Here is a 20,977-nt window from a genome sequence, read left to right as displayed (position 1 = left end):
GGTTGGATTTAAAGGCTCAGTCTTGACCTCTCCCTTTAAGATGGAGAAACTGTTGGCCCTCTCCGAGTGATGAATCCACAAGGGATAAAAAACTGCTTAAAACAAAGTCATTATGATCTAAAATGTCCATCCCTGGGATTGGTGGTGGACAACTGGCAGCACCCAGATAGAATGGGACACTACTGGATGACCAACAAATCCTTCACGAAATGTACCCCTATTACAATCCCACTACTAACGCTCTGTTTGTTTGCACCCAAATGCTCCCCGGGCAGTTGGGGTTTCTGAAGGGAAAACAACTCCTGGTTCTAACCATGAGAGACCCAAATCCAGCCTGATTTTCTAAGGGCCACTCTGTGAGAAGCCACCTGCGATGGCCCCAATCGCCAGACCAACCACTTTGGCACCGTTGAACCCAAAGGATCGGCTCATTCCTCAACAGCAGAAGGCAAAGAAAGTTTTGCCTCTGGCTTTTTGTGTGGGTTGGATGGGGATGGCTGTGCATGTCATTACTTAATGTTCCCTGAAGTCCCTGGATGTTGCTAAGTAAAGGGCAGAGGATTTCAAAGGAGACTCCGTTTCACAGCCCAAATCTGGGTGATAATTACTCCTGTTTCATTCAAATCCCTCTTTTTCACGAAACACATATACTGAAAAGACTCTAAAACAGGCAAAGGGCACAGGTATAAACTTCACAAAGCTTAAAACTACTCTGTCTCAGCACAGCTCATGCTTTACATGACACCTTAATCCTACTCATTTGCTAGATTCACCCTAACTGTAAACAAAGCTTTGAAATGAAAGCTTAAATCCAAGTTGGGATACATTAAGTTAACCAAGAAGACACTCTTAAGGCATTAGTGTAATGACAATCATAATACAAGTGCCAGAGGTTTGTGCATGGGGGGATTAATATCTGAAGGGAGAAGAAGAAAAGGGGTCTGGTCCCTGTACTCTGCAGCCTCTTTGGCTAACAGCCTGCAGCGAGGGCGGCCGTGTGCTGCTTGTGGGGTGCTGGGGCTGCCTGGCAGGGGTGGCTGGGGGGACCCACAGCTGGATGCTGCACCCCAACATCTGGCGTCTCAGCATCTGGGTGCTGCCCCCCAGCATATGGACCACACACCAGGTTGGGGTCATCCACTCTCCCCAAGCCACGTCTTTTTGCTACCACCGGTGCAAGGCTCCAGTGGGACTGGGAAAGAGCAGGCACAGCACAGCATCCTCAGCCTAAAGAACTGCAGCACCAGCTGCCAGCCCCACCACCATTCTCCTTTTGCACAGCAGTTGGCTCTCCCCTAGGAACCCCCTCGTGTACTGCCAGCCCATAGCCCCCAGCCTGGAGAAAAGCAGCAGCTTCTCTCCCCTTCCACACCAACCTCACACTCAATTCTTACAGCACGCATGGGATAAAGGAATGAAGAGGCACAAGTGAGAGCTCCCACCACGGGGACATAATCCAACAGTGGGGAACACCCGCCTCACTGCCTGGCTGGGCGCTAGGGACAGTCCTATAAATAACGAGCACCAGGATGGGCAGTGAATGCATTGGGTTTTAATTGATGCTGTGCCGAGGGAGGAAAGCTCTGATCTCCTAACTTGGGGCGCTAAATAGGGGTATCACCTTCAGGGGATTCCTGCTGTGCCAATGGAAAGGTATACCCTGCAGCTCCCCGGTGATGAGGAGCTCCACTTCATCCTTCCCACAGCCCAGCAGCACTTCGCTCCCATTCACATTTATAAAAACAACATAGGAAAATAGCTTCAAAAAGCATCACTAAAAGTACAAGTCCTGCGGCGGCGGCGGCACGACAGCAGCACAACGATGTGAGCAGAGGGTTTCCTCCGGTCGGAGCAGGGGAACGGCAGCGTTGGACAGGTTGGAAAGAAAAGCTTTATTTTAAAAAAGCCTTTTCTAACAGTGAAAGTCTTTTTTTTTTTTTTTTTTTTTCAAAATAGAAAAAAAAAAAAAGAAGTAGTCGAGGTGTTCTGTTTTGGTTTTTTTCCTATGGGGGAATAAGAGGATAAACACCTTAAATATTCATTTAAAATTGGCTTAGCGGGGTTTTTTTGGTGACTCGTTCCAGTGATGAAGGAGCACCCAGGGAAGAGGAGAAAGGCCTTTTGTGGACCATTCCTTGCTTCTGGGGTTCCTGCCCATTGTACCATGCGAGCATTGCCTCCAGGAAGAACCCCCTCTTCAATTAAACGCAGCTGGGAAAGAGAAATCTGAAAGATTTTGGTCCCCTTCACCATGCACGTGAAGTTGTGCCTGCACACAGCCGAAGAGTAGGACCCTCATACCACCCACTCAATTCCCACTATGGGGACACCTTCATGTATCCATCCACGGGCTCCTTGGCGCATCCATCCTTGGCTCCATCACATGTACCGCTCCAGGCCGGCGGTGAAGTTGGGCTGCCTGCCGTAGGCATTGCCAGAGCTGAACTGACCGAGGGGCGACGCGGGGAGCCCCAGCAACTGCTCGTTGTGCTCAGGGCAGGCAGTGGGGCGCACAGTGGGCAGCGCCAGTCTGCTGGGAGCCCCGTAGAGCTGCGGGCTGCCGGGTGAATAGCTGCCTTGCCCTACGGGTAGATGGGGTGGCGAGGCGGCGTAGGGGTATGCCAAAGTGTTGGGGCCAGCTCGGCTCAGCAAACCAGGGCTGACGGGCTGAGGCTGGAAGCAGGGAGGCTCCGAGGTGCTGGTGGAGCAGCTGGGGGCTAGTTCGGTCCCCGTTAAGCCGAGAGAGGGGTGGGCCAGCTCGGCAGGTGGCGAGGGCTGCAGGGCCTGCTGCCCGCTGATCAGGCTGTCAATGCTGAACATCCGCGAGTGCTGCGCTGGCGGCGCCACCCCGGTTGCGTAGGGATGGAAGACGGTGCCCGAGAGCTGCGGGCTGTAGGCGGGCGAGCAGAGGGCATTCGGGTAGGGGGCAGCGGGGGCCACCGGGCGGACGGCGGGTGGTGGGGTGAAGGCGCTGGAGTTCTGCATGTAGCCGGGGTAGGTGGTGATGTCGGTGCGCTTGAAGCGTTTCCTCCGGCGCAGGAAGCTGCCGTTGTCAAACATGTCCTCGGCAGCGGGGTCCAGAGTCCAGTAGTTGCCTTTCCCGGGGTGGCCGGGCTCCCGGGGGATCTTGACGAAGCAATCGTTGAGGGTGAGGTTGTGGCGGATGCTGTTCTGCCACTTCTTGGGGTTCTCCCGGTAAAAAGGGAAGCGCTCGGTGATGAACTTATAGATGCCCCCCAAGGTGAGCTTCCTCTCGGCGGCGTTGGCGATGGCCATGGCGATGAGGGCGATGTAGGAGTAAGGAGGTTTGCCCCGCTGCACCGGCCGCTTCCTCCGGCGGCCCCCGGCGGGAGGCGGCGGCTCCTCGGGAGGCGGAGGCAGCGGGGGGCTGCTCACGGCACCTCGCGGCTCCGGCTTCACCTGAGCGGCGGGGGGAGAGCCCCGGGGGGGACCGGGGGAGCCGGGGCTGGCCGAGGCGGCGGGGCCGGCCGCCGGCAGCGTGCACATGCCTCGCAGGCAGGGGAAGCCGGCCGCGTTCATATACGGCCGGAGGGGTAGGGGTAAAGCGGGGGGGCGGAAGGAGAAAAAGCCCCCCGCCCAAGGGGGAGGGAGAGGGAGAGGGAGGGGAAGGGGGAAAGGGGGACGAGCGCTGCGGCGGCACCCGGCGATGGGGAGCAGCGCCCAGAACTGCTTTGCAATATATAGGACGGCCGCCCCGACAACCCACCCCGAGGGGCGTGCGGAGCCCGGCCCCTCTCCCCGGGGGCCGCGGCGGGGGTGGGGGGAGGCCGCCGAGGACGGGACCGTTCTCCCACGGGTAAATCCCCCGGCCTCTCGCTAGGGTTTTCTTTGGCAGCGATGCCCCCAGGGGAAATCCGCTCCCGAGCAGGCTGGGTGATTTTCCGGGGCGCTCGCTTGGTTTTTAATTCATTTTTCCTCCGAAGGGAAGATAACAAAGTCAGACGAGTCCCCGTCGACCAAAGCAGGGCGAGCTTCATCCCACAGCCGGCCCCCATCCGAAGGGCAGGTAAGCCGCTCCCGGAGCCCTCGCACTGCTTGGATTTCGTTTTGGTTTTCCCTGGGAAAAATCGCTCCACCCGGGCCGGGACACAGCGGCAGTGAAAGCTGGACTTTCTCTGCTCAGAGAGAGCCCCGGTTTATTTCTTCTGCAGCCTCCTAGTGAGAGCTCCTGGGTAAGGAAACCAGACCTGGGGTTTTCATTTTCCCCATGAGAGAGTGGAAAGGGACGCACAGAGCTCAGGGCTGCCCGGCAGAGATGGCATTTTGGGCATGTATAGGGATAGTGGGTCCTCTCCATCACTGTACATGGGCAGGCTGGAGGTGTGCACCACACTCAGAAAGCTTCGTTGGGTTTCAGTGAAAACACTTGGAACTCCTCATGGCACACCTTACACTCCAGAGCTGATGGCCAGCCCTGCCAGTAGCGCGGCTGGGGGCTGCTCTATCAGCACCAAAAAAGCCCTGGGCTCTCATGGCATCCTCATCTGACACTGCCACAAGATGGGGGAATTTTAGAGCCACATCACAGCTTGAAATATAGCTACATGTCTACATCCCATTAAGACAGGTGGAGATGTCTGAGCCATTAACATGCTGACAGATCTCTCATATCCCATGAGCAGTAAAAATAATCACAACCTTCAACTTTGCACGTTAGCTGGAAGTACTTCCAATAGCAGAGCAGCTAAAGCCCTTTTCCAAGCTCTTCTGAAAAGATTCTCCATTCCTTCCCTTTAAGCATTTCCTAGTGGTTCTGTTTTACAGCCCGAGTTAGAATTCATCACCCAAGTTGTTTCTCACCATCACTTGTGCCTGCCTGTGTTTTTGTTCTCGTTTTATTTTCCATTCATAGAGTTAAAAGGTACAAAGCTTTTCTCCTTTGGCACCACAAGCAATCACACCCCTCTCTTCCTCTTTATTTTAGTGGCCTAAGCATCAGAAGAGGATTTGGAGGTGAGAATGCAACACCACGGCTGGGTCTGGAGCTACCTGCACCTGCAAAGGAAAAGCGATCTCATCTGGACAGCAGGACACGAAGACCCAGCCCATAGGGGTGCTCATAGCCCAAGGCCCTGCTCCGATGTAATTGTATCCATCGTGGGAGAAGCCCCCTGTTGGACTTCAGCCTGACTCCAGCTGGTGTGGGGTCACCTGGGAGGTGCTGGGACTGTTCACACCACTCCCAGCCTCGCAGCATTGGGGCCCAGATGTCAGACTGGTTTTGACAGATGGATAAAGCAGCAGGGCAGGGGCGGGCAGGAGCACACAGGCAGGAAACAGGCTGAGTTGTTGCACTGAGAGAGGAAATCCAAAACGGACAGACGCTAATTCCCACACATGCTTTATCACTCAGGGTGATATAATAATAATAAAGATGGCAACCGCACAGATGGGATGAGTCTTTCTTTACAACGACGCGATGCAGAGTGAGTAAACCACACTTTCTCAGCACCTCAGTCACCCTGGGACACTCTATGGGGATGGGACTGAGGAGCTCTCCGGTTCCTCTCCCACCAATTGCTTCAGCAAGCAGCCCAAAGCATCCCCCAGCATCTGAGCTGGGGCTTCTGGGGGATGCTGCCATGACACACAGCCTGGCACTGAAATACTTCAGCAACAACCAAACGTAGGTGGGTTTCCTCTGCTAGAAGCTGGTCAGGGAGCACTGCCTCGACATGGAAGCAGTTGGACCCATCCCCACTCCCACCCTCATCACACCATTGCCTGAATGCAGCCAACGCTCCCAGCTCCCAGGTGGAGAACTCTGCAGAAGCTCCCATCACACTACAGCTCCTCTACCCATACTCTCCATGAAGAAAAGGTGTTTACCAAACTGGGGAACACCGGGGAAAAGAGTCCAAAAAAAAAAACCTTATAAGCCACTCTTCACCTTCGTGGAGTTTTTCCTCCAACATCCCAGATTGATTCCCTAACATTTTCTTCCCAAAATTAAATCTGTGAAGTTTTCATTCATTTCTATGGCGATGATGGGGATGGGAGGAGGATTAAAAATGAACCTCAGAACTTTTTTCTTTCTTCTTGCCTGTTTATCCAAAATAATACTGTGAAGTGAAGCATCAATTTATTTAAACTGAAGGGAAATAGAAAAAGATTTAGGTTACTGAAAACCACGACTTTCAGGAGCAAAATTAGGTTTTGAGCTTTAAAGATTTGACTTCCATGAACTTCAGTGCTTTCCTTTAAGGAAAACCTCAGGTAGTCATCAATATTTAATTTTCCTTTTCCCTGAAATAATAATACTACTAATAATAAGTCTATTTTCTGCCCCATCTCCACGTCCCACTGCCAAAACCCAAGGACAAGGTGAGGCCAAGCTGGTGGCTCAGCAATCCCCCCCACTGCCTTCAACACACTGAGAAGAGCAAAGCCACAGTTGTGCACAGGGTTAGTCAGGAACACATAGATATCTATTCTCATAAAGCAATACTAAATGCCCTAAAAAAAAAAAAAACCTAAGAGGCCTCTATGATCACTGCAGTGCAATCACAGCACAGGTCAGAGAAGCATCTCTTGGTGAAGCTGCCCTAAGAATGCACTGCTCAAAGCAGAGCATACTCATGCATACCCTCCCATTCATGAAGAATTTCAACGTAGTCTACAGAAGTGGTGAAGAAACCATCACACAGCATGACTGGGAACAACCCCTACAAGAGCAGATCTTTGCAAGGAACCTCAGCGTCTCACTTAAAAACCGTCCCTTCCCATCAGAGCCCTGATGCACACTGTCCAGGTTTCCCAGAGCAAGGAGATGGTTGAAACCTGTCGTCCTGCAGGGTCATTCTGCAAGGCTCGTGCATGGAATTTGGGCATTTCCATCATGGAAACAGGCAACCAGGTCCATTACCCTCCTCTCACCACCAGACTGATTAGCTGCAAGCCCAGGCAGACAGCTGAAATCCCATCTCGTTTGCTTCCTACCCACCCTCTTTTTCCTCTGTTTAACGCTCCTGCCAGGAGTGATTTCATTCACTCCAAACATAATGGCCTTTTCCCTCCCCTTAGGCCAGGAGCACACCTCTGTCATGGGGAATTTCCCTCTGTCTTGTACCTTCCACCCCATCTGCCTGCAGCCAGGCTGGCAGGTTGGGTTTTTTCACTCTGCTTAAAATGCTTTTGAAACAAAGGCTCTTTAATCCCCCTTGGCCTGGCCAGGCACCTCTGTCAGTCTCATCCTGATGGTGCAGGTAAAGGAAGGATCTCACACAGAGATGCTCATGAGGTGGTGGAACCAGGTGTGACGTTTCCCCCAAGCCCACAGCTTTCCTTGGAGAAAGGTCTCCTAGACCCACATCCTAAAGACTGGCAGAAGAGATGAGGTCAGGAGCAGGACATCTGCCTCCACGTTCCTCAGCCCTTTTGCCCAGAGTGGGGACATCTTGTCATACATCTGTGCTGCTGGAGAAGTTGGTTGTCTGGAGAGGAGGCAACCTGGCTTCAGTTGTAGAGACCTCATCTGCTTTTGAGAGCGTCCCACGGATGATCGATGACTAAAACTTCGTGCAAAAGCAGATTTCAGGAAAAGGGTCTTCAGCCACAGCAGGCCATTGCTCATCACATCATTTCCCCATGATAAGGCAAGAGAGGCGATTCAGACTCAAATCAGACTGGACAACTGTGAATCACAGTGCTTGTCTCACATTCCTCCTAGCCAAAACTATCCCCGCCCGGCGCTGCTTGGGGCTGGGAGAATCGACACAGAAACCCTTTCACTATTTCGGAGGTCCACAGAAAGCCACTGAAATCTTCTCCACTTCTGAAGTGCTGTGGTCACTGGGGTCCTCCACCTGGGATGGGAATCTCCACACCTCAGCAGCATTGGATGCAGGGAGGCAGCTGGCACCAGCACTAGATCCCATCAGAGTTGGGTGCACAGGGAAAGCAGTTGTGGCTCACCCATCACCGCTTAGTTCTGGAGATCCACACCCATCACTTCTGCTCCTGCCTCAGTGGATACAAATCCAGCTGCACCTTGGCTTGTCAGGATGTGGGATTTGCCTAATTGCTCCTGCTTGGATGAGTCCGTGCCAGCCTTGGCCTATCTGTGAGAGAGGCTTGGATCTCCAATATCTCCTTCTGTTGACTTTCCATCTTCATGCCTGCAGTTCCCAGGGCTGCTCCACAGCCCACTTTTCCTATTCACAGCCCTCACCCCACAGCACCGAGACTCAGGTCAGTGGTCTGCCCAACTTGAGTTAGGAAATCCCATAGGCCAACACAGAGCTGACTCGCCTCGTAGAGCCACAAAGCCCCAAGGCTGGCAGTTGCTATTTGTTCTTCCACTGCTTGCCGTCCCCTTAAGGAGCTGGGGGTGGGATGTGGGCAGCCAACAAAATCCCAGGGGATGGACAACAAACAGAGCAGCGGGGAAGGCTTTTCACCAGGCAGGTGTCCTTGCTGTAAGCATCCTGGCAGACAGGGGCTGGCCTCCATCCCAGGGCTGCCAATCAGGTTTACATCACAGGTTTCTCAGAGGGGGAAGGATTTGTTCACATTTCATCTTTTTTTTTTTTTTTTTTTTTTCCCTTGTGGTTGAGAAGCCCTGGTTGCAAAGCACAGTGTGAAAACCACGATCCTTCTTGCATACCCCAGAGGGCTAAGAATGACCTAGCATTGCTCATGGTGGTGAAAAAGCAGACAGAGGGGATGGACGCCCCATTTCTTCCTAAGTTAATCTCGAGAACTGGGCTGCCTGAGAGAGAAACCTGAAAAGTTTTGGGTCTATGATGGCCAGCTGCCAGGAGCACAGCCCAGTGCTGGCCAGAGCCCACAGAGAGGATGTCAGCACAGCCAGACTGTGGTCCTTGGCTACTGGAGACGCATTGTCATCTCTCCACCAAAAGGAGACCAAACAATCAAGCAAACAGCAGCACATATCCTCCATCAGCAGGCACAGGCGCAGCAGACACCAAAGCCATTGCCAAATGCTCTCTCGGGCCACCAGCTGAGAGCTGGCATTGGGCTAATGACATCAAAATTCATTAAGGCAGGCACTGCCTGTGTTCCCAAGGGGCTGAAGAGGGACTCCAGCAAGTGCTGAGCACGCTGCAGCAGTGCAGTGCCAGGACCTGCCGGGAGACTCTGCCTCTTTCAGTGCTGTTTCCCCCTATGTGCTCCCAAATAGCAAACTTTGCAGCCCTGTGCTCAGAAAGTGCCTTACTCCAGAAGTGGAGACCCCATGGTCTAGAGTCCCTGGAGGCCCAAGCAGGATACAGAGTCACCATTCCCCTCATATATTTGGGGATCTCCCCAACAAACCATTCGGGAAGCAGGATGGGAAAGGGCCTTATGAATTAGGAGACCACTGGAGGGTGTTTTTCAGGTGCGATATCTTTGCTCAGCAACACAGAATGCACTTGAGGAGCTGGCAGCTGCTGACCATTGCTCAACAGCATCACTTGGAGAGGAAAGATCAGAAACAAGAGGAAAGTACGAGCTTATACCCAACACTCCCACCTCTCTGCGTTGAAAACATCCATCATCTGCCTTGGAGGCACATGAACTCATTAACCTGTATGAAGGGACACATAGGGAGCATCACTGACTGTTGCCAGCACCTCTGGCTGCACAGCACTGAAATTCTGGGACCAGGGCTTTGAGATGCAGCAGAGCACTGCAGTGCACTGCCAACAGCACAGACCAAAAGGCAGCAGCCACATCACCATCGGCCTGGGCTTCACGTGTCACTGATTGACTCAGGTTTTAATTACACCCCAATATCCCCCTGTCTCCTACAACACAAAGCTTTCAGCCAGGCAGAGATTCATAAAGAGCAGCAGCAACTACGGCAGCCCAACCTTCAAGCCAGATGCTAACAGCTTTGGACAAGTGTGGGATTTTTACACCCCTATCTGCAGGGAAATCTGATGTTTAGTGCCCTGACTGCAAGCAGGTCACCCTTAAACCCCTGAACATCCCAGGCAAAAAAAAAAAAGAGAAAAAAAGAGGAAAAAAAGCAGTGCCGGAGGGGAATTGTACTGGCTCTAATCCCTTCTGCCATTCTGCATATTCATGGAACATTGTCATAACACATCAGCGGGACAAAAGGTCTGTCGGCACCTCCTCCTCATGCCTTTGATAAACCACGAGACAAATGCTGAGTAAACACTTGGAATCCATTCACTGCCCCATTCTCATCGGGATGAGAAAGTCCTCCTCTTTCTTGCAGGCCCAGAGCTGCTCAGCCTAATAAAGTACGGCCCACGGGCTGTGAAAAGAGAGGCCTATGGATGGTGAAAACACGGATTATCTCATTTCACCCTCCTTGTATCAGACCCTGCTCACATTTTGAGTGCACTTGGGCTGACACACTGAAAAAAAATAATAAAAAAATTGAATAATAATAAAAAAAAAAGGCCAGGGGGAAGAGGGTATTTAGAGAACTGTCTGTAAAATTTCACAGATGACCTTTCCCCAGTGGGAAAGTGATTTGTTCCTGCCCCGTGACCCACCCCAGGAGCTTTTGCATCAACATCAGCATTTCCCTAAATACTGTGGCACCAGGAGAGAGAAAACGGCACAAACTGAGCTCTCTTCAAGGTCTCAAACCCTGAGAAGGTCACGGGCCGTTGCCAAACACTGTGGTTGTGGAATAAGATGTCCCATGCTCGGAACCAAGCAGCTCCATATCTACAGGAGCGTGGTAGAGCCCATCAGGACGTAGAATCATTAAGACTGGAAAAGACCTCTAAGATCATCCCATCCAACCATCCGCATTCCACCAAGGCTGCCTACTAACCACGTCCCTAAATTGGAGCATGGAGCAGAGCGGCTCCTTCCACCGCTGTCCCCACCTCACGTGCAAGCATGGGGACCACAGCTGCTCCTCCACATGACCAATATCTTCCCCAAATCAGCAAAGCAGAGCTCCTTACCATTGGGTGACTTCCAAAGTTGCTCAAGACAGCAGTTGCCAAAAGCTCCACTGCGTGTTTCCAACACCTACAGCAGCCGCCTCTGCTACCCATATTTCTGGAGGCTTGAGCTAAAAGAGCCTGCAATAAAACAAACAAACAAGAACTTTAATGATTCCAAACAGGGCAAGGGACTGGCTGTTTGAAAGCAGTCATCTGAAAGGGATATTTTCCATGTAAATACCATCCTTTATTTGGAAGAATACGAGCGGTTCTCAACACGAAAATCATCTTCAGAGATAGTAGATGGGGAATGAGCACCAGCAATGCAAACATGCCCATAATAGAATACAAGAAACGGTTCTGAATTGCTGTCAAATGATTAAGAAACAATAAAAGCGCTGCTGATTAATGAGGGCCTCTTCTTTTTTAAATAAGTGGCTTGTAAACCTGTCCACTCGTTGAAGGATGAGGGAATTGGCTGTAAACAGCACATCCAGTGCTTTTGTTTCTGCAGAACACTGAAGTTCATTGGACTTTCAAACAACTGGCAAAAAGAAAAGACCACCGGCAGCTCTCCCTTGGCCCAGCACACCACTGGTGAATGGTACAATTCAGCTATTTTACGGCATGTTTGTCACCAAGCATCACAGAGGGGCTGCGGGGCGCTGGCTGGGAGCAGCATGGGACACCCCAGGCAGCGTGGCTGCCATCGCTGAACAACGGTGATGCAAAAGCAAAGCACGGGGCTCGCAGGGCTTCCAGGAAGCTGTTTGCTTTGCTGCCCAAAACAACTTCCAGGCAAGCCCACGTTTGTGCATGTAACAGCCGCAGTGCCCAGCCCCAGTGACCCTGACACCCTCATATCACTCGTATATACTAATCTGGTGCAGTGATTTCCTTTGCCAGGTAATGCTTTCTTTCCCAATTGCTGCATTTAGAAATAATAATAATCATATATATTTTAAATCACCAGTGCTGCTATGCCCAGATCCTCTGAGATTACTTAAGCACATCACTTCCAAATGATCTCAGTCGTCTTTGGGATGTGAGCCTCAGAGCTCAGCGCTTGGCGTTTCTCACAGACAGGAGGCTCCGGACGGCTTCCCTGTCTGCCCAGCCAGGGCCCCAGCCTGCAGGGCTTTGGGGCTGGGAATTCAACCACACTGGTCATAAACACAAGGTTTGGGCATGCAGAAATAGCACGTAATCTTTTTTTTTTCCTGTGATCCACCATTGGCAGCTGCTGCTGCCCATCCCCACCCAGCCAACAAGCCAACCAGGGTCTTTCCTAACCGTAGCTGCCCCAGAGGTGGGGGACCTCAGGGCTCCCATTCCTTAAACGAGCAGCACTGCATCCCAGCCTGGCTCTACCATCTCCAAGGTGCCCTTTGGAAGGGTCACGGTTTGGCCCTGAAGATCAATGAGGATTTTTTCCTCCATCCATCGAGGTAGGTTCGATGGGTTGACGGTTGGACTAGATGATCTCAGCGGTCTTTTCCAGCCTTAATGATTCTATGATTTGGTACAGCCACATCCTGTCAGCAGCACTGGGGTCAGAGCACAGAGCCTTACATCGACAACGCTCTTCTGAAAACCCAATAAGTAACTGGGGGATCTACTAAGAGGGCTTGTCAAAATCAATTGGGGTTAAACACCTTTAGCTACAATAACAACCATCTGACCCTGGGCTACAGAAACTGCTGCTCAGGGGGACCCTGGGGGGTTATTCCTGGCTTCCCAGTGCTGTGGGACAGATAAAAGAGCAGACGATGCAGAGCTGGGTAATCCATTCAGCCCAGCCCAGCCGTGCACTGAAGTGACAGCTCCTGGCATTTCTGCAGAGCTGGCTCCTCCTGGGAATTGTGTGCAGAGGGGACAATTTGCCCATCCAAACCTGGGCGAGCAGTTTTCTTAAATTCAATTGCCTGAAGGAGAAGGCAAATAGCATTTAAGCGGAGGAAAGGGCATTAAAACCACATCTTTGATACAATGGCTGATGCAGCCCACGCTGCCGACGCCTGAAATGATAATATTTTTTTTCTTAAATAAATAGTTCAGCAGCACAATCCCAGCCCCGCCAGCATGGGGAGGCCGCAGGGGCTGCTGTTAAACTGCTGCACGCCGGGCTCGGTGCCCAGGCTGGGATGGCTCAGCATGGACGGACAGATGGACAGCAGCGTCTACGCTGTACTAAGCTCCCAGACAGCACTTCTGGGTTGAGTTGGCCATCCGCTCCAAGGAGGGAGTATGGGAAGGGGAAGGCAAGCAAGGCGGGGGCAGGAAGAGAAACAAACGTTCAGGGTTTGAGGTATGTGCATAGACAACTTAGCAAGAAGGAACAGACTGAGTACAGCTTTCTTCAGCGCCAGGAAGGGCTGCCACCTGGGAGGGTGTCACACCACAGAAACCTGCACTGTCAACACCGATCGGCTCAGCACATGGTTTCCAACATTTCTGCTTTTATTTTCCTATCTTGCAGCCCACCACGATGCCTCATCTGCTGGAGCATGGCACTCACCACCTCCCCATGCACTTCACAGAGAGAACCATCCCCGTGGATCCTCTAGTATCTAGCACATGTCACATTTAGGCATAAATGCCCATAAAGGTTGAGTGGTAGCACAGATCAACCCAAAGAGCAGATGATGAAGACCTGGCACAGCCTCAGCAGGGACACGGGGAGAAGCAACATTTGCTTCTGCACCTTCACCTGGGCTCACTTTTATCCCAAAATATCAAACAAAAGGAAGTTCAGACTGTGTGGCTCCACTCCATCTCTACCCTAAGGAGCCCAATTTCTAAAGAAAGCTTCTGACTGTCATCGGCCAAGGGGTGCATTGTCCCTTGGAGCAGGAGCTGGTGCCACCGAGGAGGCATTCAGTCTAAATTAACTCTCCCTCTAATACCTGAGCAAACATTTTCAGCTCGAGACTTAATATCCCTGGACATGTCTGCTGTCTCCCAGGTGAATCCCCAGATAAAAAAAAGGTCAGCCTGGCTCTAATGCGGCTGTAAAGGGCTGTCAGTCAGCCCCAGAGCTCTGCTTGCAAGGTCAAATGAGTTCTGAAGGTTCCTGGGGCCAGACCTGCCCTGTCACTCATTTTAAGTGCAGGGAAGGTTTGTTTTCTCGTTACAATGTCAGGTATCCCAAATTTAGGATTAGCTGTCAGCCACCACAACATCGTTGTTTCAAAAGAAACGAAAAAATAAACACGTGCAAGCACACATCTCCAACCTCAGCTAATTCCACGTGCTAAGCCTGCCTGCAGGTGGGTGGCAAGGAAACCTGTCCTCCAGGGAAGGAGAGCAGGGATGGTCCCACACACACACAGCAACCCCAAAAGCACCTTCCTTCAGTCAACAGACATACTTGAATGATGGTGTCCCCACTAAACCATCCACTGTTGAAAAGGTGTCCATGGAAGCAGGGCATCCTCTGTCTGACAGATGCCTTGGTGCCATGGCAGCGCCCCTGGTGCCACGTATGGTACAAGTGCAACATCATCTTCAAACCCCACTGCCTCCACCACAAGACCACTTGAGTTTGTGCCTCCTGTGCTTAGCCAGGCTGGATGAGGGAAACTGCCCACCTGAGCCCCAGGTGCTCTTAGGAGCTGGTGGCACTGGGTGGTGTCAGAAAGCATCCTGCATCCACCTAGGCAGTGCTTATAGATTAAAAGCATCTTCACTTGCAGAGCATCTCTAGGTTTTGCTCACGTCTGTGACTGCACGAAGTCTCAGCTTCCAAGGTAAAATCATGTTAAGAAATTGCCATCCCCGGTGCCTGCAGCTCCATGCTTCCTGCTGCATCCCCAGCAGTTTTTATCCCGCAGCACTGGTTATTCAGCTAACTGCACAGCCTGATACAAGTCACAACTGCACAGCATAGGGGACGGCCAACTGCGGCATAGCTGGAAGCAGTTGGGCCAGGAACAGTTTGGGTTTGTTTGTTGTTTTTATCCAGCCAATCAAGTGAATCATCTATGTACTTTAAAAAAAAAAAAGCCTGAGCTGACACCATCTGCTATCCATCCTGGAGCAAAACTTCCCAAATGATATCTCCCAGAAAGAAACAACACGATCCTATCGAACACCAAGGGTGACAATCCCTCATGCACAAGGTTACAGCCTTTCCCCAGACAGCTTCTCCTCCATGCTGCCCATCACGGGAACATTCCACAGCCGGTTAATAATACCCCAAACCATCCCTCCCCTCAAATTTCGAGGCAAATCAATCATTTCCAAACAAAGAAACAAGACACTGCCCTCAAACATCCTCAGCATTTCAAATTCAACTTTGTTTCAACATTCCTAGAACTGTGTTTTTCCAACAATTAAACCATTCGTCTTTTTCAGATCCACTCAGGACCCTAATTCGATACAGCATCCATCTTCCTGCTCTCAAAGCCAAGGTGCAAGCGGGCATTGCTTTCTCCTCCTCCTTCAAGACAACACTGTCGCAACATTTGCTGCAGCTTCCCAGCCAGACTACGAATGCATTTATTTCCTCACATTGCAACTCAGCTCTCAGTTTCATCCCGTGACATCGTGCTATCAGTAGCCTAAAATAGGATCCATCCGCTGCCCATTTTTAAGTTAAATTATTCTTGAAGCCCACAGGCAATGATCTGCCAGGCACTGGGCTGGACACATCCAGCCTGTCATGGCTTGTCAATAGACACCCCCATCACCACTCTTCCAGCAGAGCCTATTCTCATTCCTACAGCATCATACACGTAGGTGAGCTCCTCTTCACTTCTCCTTAGGAGTTTCAGCAGAACCAAAATTCACTCTCCAGCCAACTCACTGGAGCTCATCTTGATACGATGGAGTCACAGAAAAAATTTGGCCAAAGACCAGACCAGACCTCTTCTATTTCCCAAACAATGTCATCCCTGTCCTCGAGCGTAGCATAATGCATGTTTTCACCACTATCAACAAACACAGCACACGATGCAACGCAAACAGTTTGCAGTTCAGAGCCCACATCCCTCCCTCCTGCCTGCTGGAATCCCGAGATGGCCAACAGCTATTAAACACATGAATGTAAATGTTAGTAGATTGCTTCTAATAGGAAACAAAAATGTTTTGAGCAGAGCTAATTGCTGGGAAATAAGGTCGTTCCAATATTTCAGCGGGGGGTTATAAATCTCTTGGTTCCTGCCTCCTCCCAGTGTTAAGGTTTTACAGATGTTGCTGTCAGGAGGAGAGGAATGATTTCAGATGCTTGCTTCCACTTCACGTTAAAAAAATAACAATAGCATGCACGCAGTAAATGGAATGGTGAATTTTCAAAGAGAAAAGTTCTCAAATCTCAGCAAATAAGTTATAAAAAAAAATCTGCACTGGGGCTCCTAAAACTTTATAATGGTACAAAATAGACAACACACTTCAAAACATTACATCAGACTTCAAAACATAAGTCGTCTTGTCCAGTCGCATTGACTCAACAAAAGGCATCTTCCAATCCTCCGCTTCCTCTCGAGCAGCAAAACCGCTCTGCTCACCAACAGATCTTTCCCTGGGCATATCGGGGAGTGCAGAGAGGGCAGGAGGCAACAGAACCATGCCAGGAAGGATTAGTCCTTGTGGGAAGGTGCCCATCTCTCTGAGGCACACCTAACACAGGCCAAGGGCCAGGACATCAAGCAAGAAGCACTTGGGCTGCTTTGTTGTTCCAGCCAGCAGAAGCTGTGCCTCCCTGCTGAGCTGCCTGGAACCAGCTCTGAAGATGATATTTCAGATTTACGCTATTTTTCCTCAAGCTCAGAGAGTACCGCTGAGCTCTCTCTCCCCCTGCTTTTGGTACTGTCCAAACCCAAAACCAAGGGAGCACCTCATTCAGCTCCCTTTGCACTCTCAGGACCCTACCATGATGGCGTTATACCTTGGATCTGATTTCCATAAGTCCCACGTGGCACACCTGAAAAATAACCCAAGCCATAAATGACCAGCTGGGACAGGAGAGCTGACAGCCAGCACCTCTCTTGTTCAAGTAGAGGGAATCAGCAGAAGTCTTTCTCAGAAACCGTATGGTCACGTATGAAGAACAGGTTCATATCCATCTTAAATCTACCAATATGCATGCATGGCCCAACACTAATGATGAGGAGGAGGCAGCTGCGCTCAACACCTACCATGCTCTGCAGAACACCAAGCAAGGATGCAGCTCAGCCAGCCAGACCTGGGACTGGTGGATCCATTAGGAGAAGACGAAGATATGAGGTCAACCCAATGTCAGATGATCCCATTCAATAGCAGGTACCAGCACATCATCCCCATGGGTAGGTCACTTGGGGAACCCAAACACCACCATGTAGGGCTTAGTGCCAGCTCTTTGTGCAGCTGCCAGGTGCCCATTTGGAGCTGGCTCCCCAGCCCTAAATACCAGTCCCAGCCACGCAGTCCCCACAGCATGCTGTGTTCTTCCAGTGGCTGTGCCAAGACAAGCTGACGTGAGGCTCCTCCATCAGCAGTTTGCTGGGCTCCTGGGGCCCATGAAAGCCCAGATTAGACTTTACAGCTGACTCGAGTGCACGAGCAACCGGGATCTGTGAGGGCCACAAGCAACTGCAGAGTGATTTAGGAGATGGGCCCTTGAAGCTGCCAATTATTTATCTAGTTGATGACTCAGAGCAGCAGTTTTACTGGCCAAACCTTGGGGGAAAACATGTGGAACTAATCAGGCCACACCGAAAAAAGATCAAATTAATATAAAGTAAACTGAGCAACGCACATGATAGCAAACTTGTTTTTCCCCTTCAAGTAAGCATCACATCCAAGATGCTTTCGTTGCTTATTTATTGCTCGTGTTGCTTTTAGAAGGCAAAACATGGCAGAAATCATTTCTGCAGTACAACACAACCATCTCCTCACAAAGAAAGGCAACGGCTGCTTATTCAGCAGGTCCCTCCTATTCAGGACATTGCCATCTAAAAGCATCACTGAAAATAGCAATGAACTGATACGCTTTTGTGGTTACCTTAGGAATACACAGATTTCTATATTAAACCAATGGATACACATATGTATTGACGAGCAGGTTTCCCACTCACATATACAGCGAGTTGCTGCCTGATCAAAAACGCTGAGGATGAGACAAAGGGCTTTGGCAGTTTCAGATTAACAACAAAGATTTGCTGCTGTGTCCTTCCCGGGCCAGCAAACAGATATTCTGAACGGCCTGCCCAGGTTACCTCTGATCAATGTCATGCACTTCCTCTCCTCAAGTCGACAGGTATTGTCTGGAGCCAGACTGTCCCCCTCCTCACTCTCATCAAAATACCCATCAAGTGTCATTGCTGGAGCCATCCACTTCAAGCATGCTCTGGTGATTGTCTTCCTCCCCCTCCCCTCCATAGCATCACCTGGCTCTGGAACATACCTTTCCTGTGGGCAGCTTCTTTTCCACTACCACCCTTTGACCAACTTGTTTAAAGATGCCCCCATCAAGCAGACCATTCTTTGTGGCCCTAAGAGATAGCCACAGCTCAACAAGTACAAGTGCCAGCTGCAAAAATTTGTTCCAGAGGGATCACACCTGCGTCTAACCATTGCATCGATCCCATTCTCTCCAGACGCACCACAGCTGGTCCACCCCAAGAGCTTCCCAGCAGCTGCTGGTAGATTTTCATTCTTTATGATGAGCATTTCACACAGTTTCACCATTGTGTTTTCCATTGGAGGGCATCAAGAGGCCAATACCCACCATCACCCAGACAAGCAGTGCCCTAGCCCAGAAGAAAAAGGGCGACCTCAAGGGTTCCTCTTACCCAAGAGGGGGACCTGCAGCCACCCTCGTGCCCATCGCTCCTCCTTTCCAAGCAAAGAGTACCCACCTGGGGACCACCATGGCCTCACAGGCATATTCACAGCCCTACACGCTTTGCTGCTCTCCCCCACTTTATCCCTATTTCATAGGCAATGTGCCTCCAACCTGGATCCCAAGAATGAGAGAGAGCACACCCTAAAATACAGCTATGACCTCATGCAGATTCCTAGAGACTTTTTGCTTTTATTAAGCAAGAGAGACAAGTGGCATTCCAGCCGACTTAAAAGATTGAGCAGCACGATGACAGCTCCCATTTCAGGGGAGAAAAGCAGAGGGAGAGGGGATTTGGGTCCAGACTAAACCCTGGTGGCAGGCACCTATCAGTAAGCACTCAGAGGTCACACGAGAGAGGCAGCTCCTTTAAATAATACAACAGCTTGGGGCTCCCTTCACCTTCAGAAAGATATATATTTTTTTATTTGTATATTTTTTGCTTTGTGGGTGGTAGCATCACACCTGGGGACGTGGGGGTTGCCTGCAGTGTTACCCCTAAAGGAGTAGATTCAGGGGCTGGTAGAGTCCACAAGGCTCAGATTGGATGTCCTTATGGATGCTCACCCCCTACAACACACAGCCCAGTACAGTCAGCTCCATGTGTACACGTGTGCCAGAGGCAAAGTTTTTCCAAGAGGGTGGAGCTACCATTTCTTTAAGGCTTATAATTCTGGAACTAGAGGGTTTGGGGATGGCTTTTGTATTGTTCTCCCCACCAAATGCACACAAGCTGCCCCATTTAAATGAAGCTCCCAAGGCCAAGAGATACCAGAAATCTGAGTCCACTGCAGGTTCTGTGCTCTCACATTCCACAACAGAACATAAGGAACTCAGCCATGCATTGTTGGCACTGCTCAGACACTCCCAGCACGTTGCCCCAAGCAGCCCAGCTGGGAGGGTCCAACAGGACCAACATCCTCCCCTGCGACCAAAGCAACACGGCAATAACCAAACCCAGAGCTCTTACCTCTACTCCTTCTGTAGTTCCCAAAGCAGGAGCTGCAAAAAAATGGCAGCTCTCCTTCTGGGCTCACGCTTATCGTTCCACACTACTTCCAGGGGAACCAGTTAGTGGGGCCCTGAACCCACCACGGAGCCCTGAGCACCTGGGCTATGTGCCCAGCTGGAACTAATTACAGCAATCAATCAGTAGCTCGTCAGCATTACCCTGCGTTTGCACCAAGGACTGTCACCTGTGGGGTTTTGCCAAAGACCTCACTCTTGTTTGCACCCTTCACTTCCTCAGCTGGTTGTGGGGCTCTCCCCACTTTTATCCCTTCTTTTTCTGTTTTTGGGGGACTGTGTTCAGAGAGGGACAGCAGGATAGATAACACAGGAGTTAATTAACGGCTTGCGATGGCAGAGTGACAACAAAGTTAATTAAGGCTCCTAATATGCCTCCTGTCTACTGTGGTCAGCTACTGCATTGCCCCTGCGTGTACTCAGATGGCAGGAACATACCTGCTCCCCTCACATCTCCCTTCCCCAGAGGGATTTCTGTCACTGCCAGCTGATGGATGAGTTATTTTTCAACTAATTTTCAAAATAAACGTTATCACCTTTTCTTCTTACAATTAAGGTCATTTGTGCCTTATTTTAATTAAATGATGTTCTTATTAAGTTTTCAAAACACGCTATCTGAAGCATAATTAGCTGCTCTTTTGGTCTGCAGCAGAGATGGACGCAGCCACTGACAGATGCCACATCCCAGAAGGGGAAGCACTCTCAAACTACTTCTGGTTTTCAGACTGCCTGCAGATTCCTCCTCTGCTCCTGTCCAGCACTGTGGGATTGCAGGGAGCAAGATGAGCTGTCCCCAGTCTTCTAAGCTGAGTGCTAAGCAGGCTGTTCAGGAAGCACGGGTCCATTATTGCTCCTTGCTGAAGGATAGCCAGGTAGTACTGTGTCTTTGTAGCCATGGTTGAAAGAGTAAAATAGTCTGTATAGTAGAATCATGAAATGATTGGGAGGGACAGTGGAGATCATCTAGTTCCAACCTCTGTTGTAGGCTGGTTGTCCCACACCAGATCAGGCTGCCCAGGGCCCCATCCAATTTGGCCTTGGGCACCTCCAGGCACGGGGCATCCACAACTTCTCTGTGTGTTGAGGTTTTAAACTGTGTAGCTACAGACATTTTCCTCTAAAATTGCCCTGTGAACTGGATTTGGATGCTTAGTGCTTGGCTCCTCCCAGCAGCATCACCTGTTGTTCTTTCTCCCTTGCCAGCCCAGGGCAGAGCTCAATTCTGAGGCTCTCT

At 50.8% G+C, this 20,977-nt stretch overlaps 1 protein-coding gene and 1 long non-coding RNA gene across 2 annotated transcripts; both read right to left on the bottom strand.

Moving 5' to 3' along the window:
* Nucleotides 1–1,947: 1,947 nt before the first annotated feature.
* Nucleotides 1,948–3,541, bottom strand: FOXE3 (forkhead box E3). Its single transcript, XM_040705404.1, has one exon. The coding sequence runs from the start codon at nt 3,538–3,540 to the stop codon at nt 2,380–2,382; it is 1,161 nt and encodes a 386-aa protein (XP_040561338.1). The 5' UTR covers nt 3,541; the 3' UTR covers nt 1,948–2,379.
* A 424-nt stretch (nt 3,542–3,965) lies between these two features.
* LOC124418130 lies at nt 3,966–20,767 on the bottom strand. Its single transcript, XR_006939997.1, has 3 exons — nt 19,688–20,767; nt 10,914–11,033; nt 3,966–5,016 (listed from the first exon to the last, which is right to left on the bottom strand). It is a non-coding gene; the product is annotated as an uncharacterized LOC124418130 (long non-coding RNA).
* Nucleotides 20,768–20,977: the final 210 nt, after the last annotated feature.

This window comes from Gallus gallus, chromosome 8, assembly GCF_016699485.2.
Source record: "Gallus gallus isolate bGalGal1 chromosome 8, bGalGal1.mat.broiler.GRCg7b, whole genome shotgun sequence".
Lineage (NCBI taxonomy): Eukaryota > Metazoa > Chordata > Aves > Galliformes > Phasianidae > Gallus > Gallus gallus.
The sequence above is the reverse complement of the archived record's forward strand: the minus strand, read 5'-3'. Positions and strand labels throughout refer to the sequence as shown.

Excerpts from the sequence above, each read along its gene's own strand:
- FOXE3 (XM_040705404.1), bottom strand. The coding sequence starts at position 3,540 with ATGAACGCGGCCGGCTTCCCCTGCCTGCGAGGCATGTGCACGCTGCCG.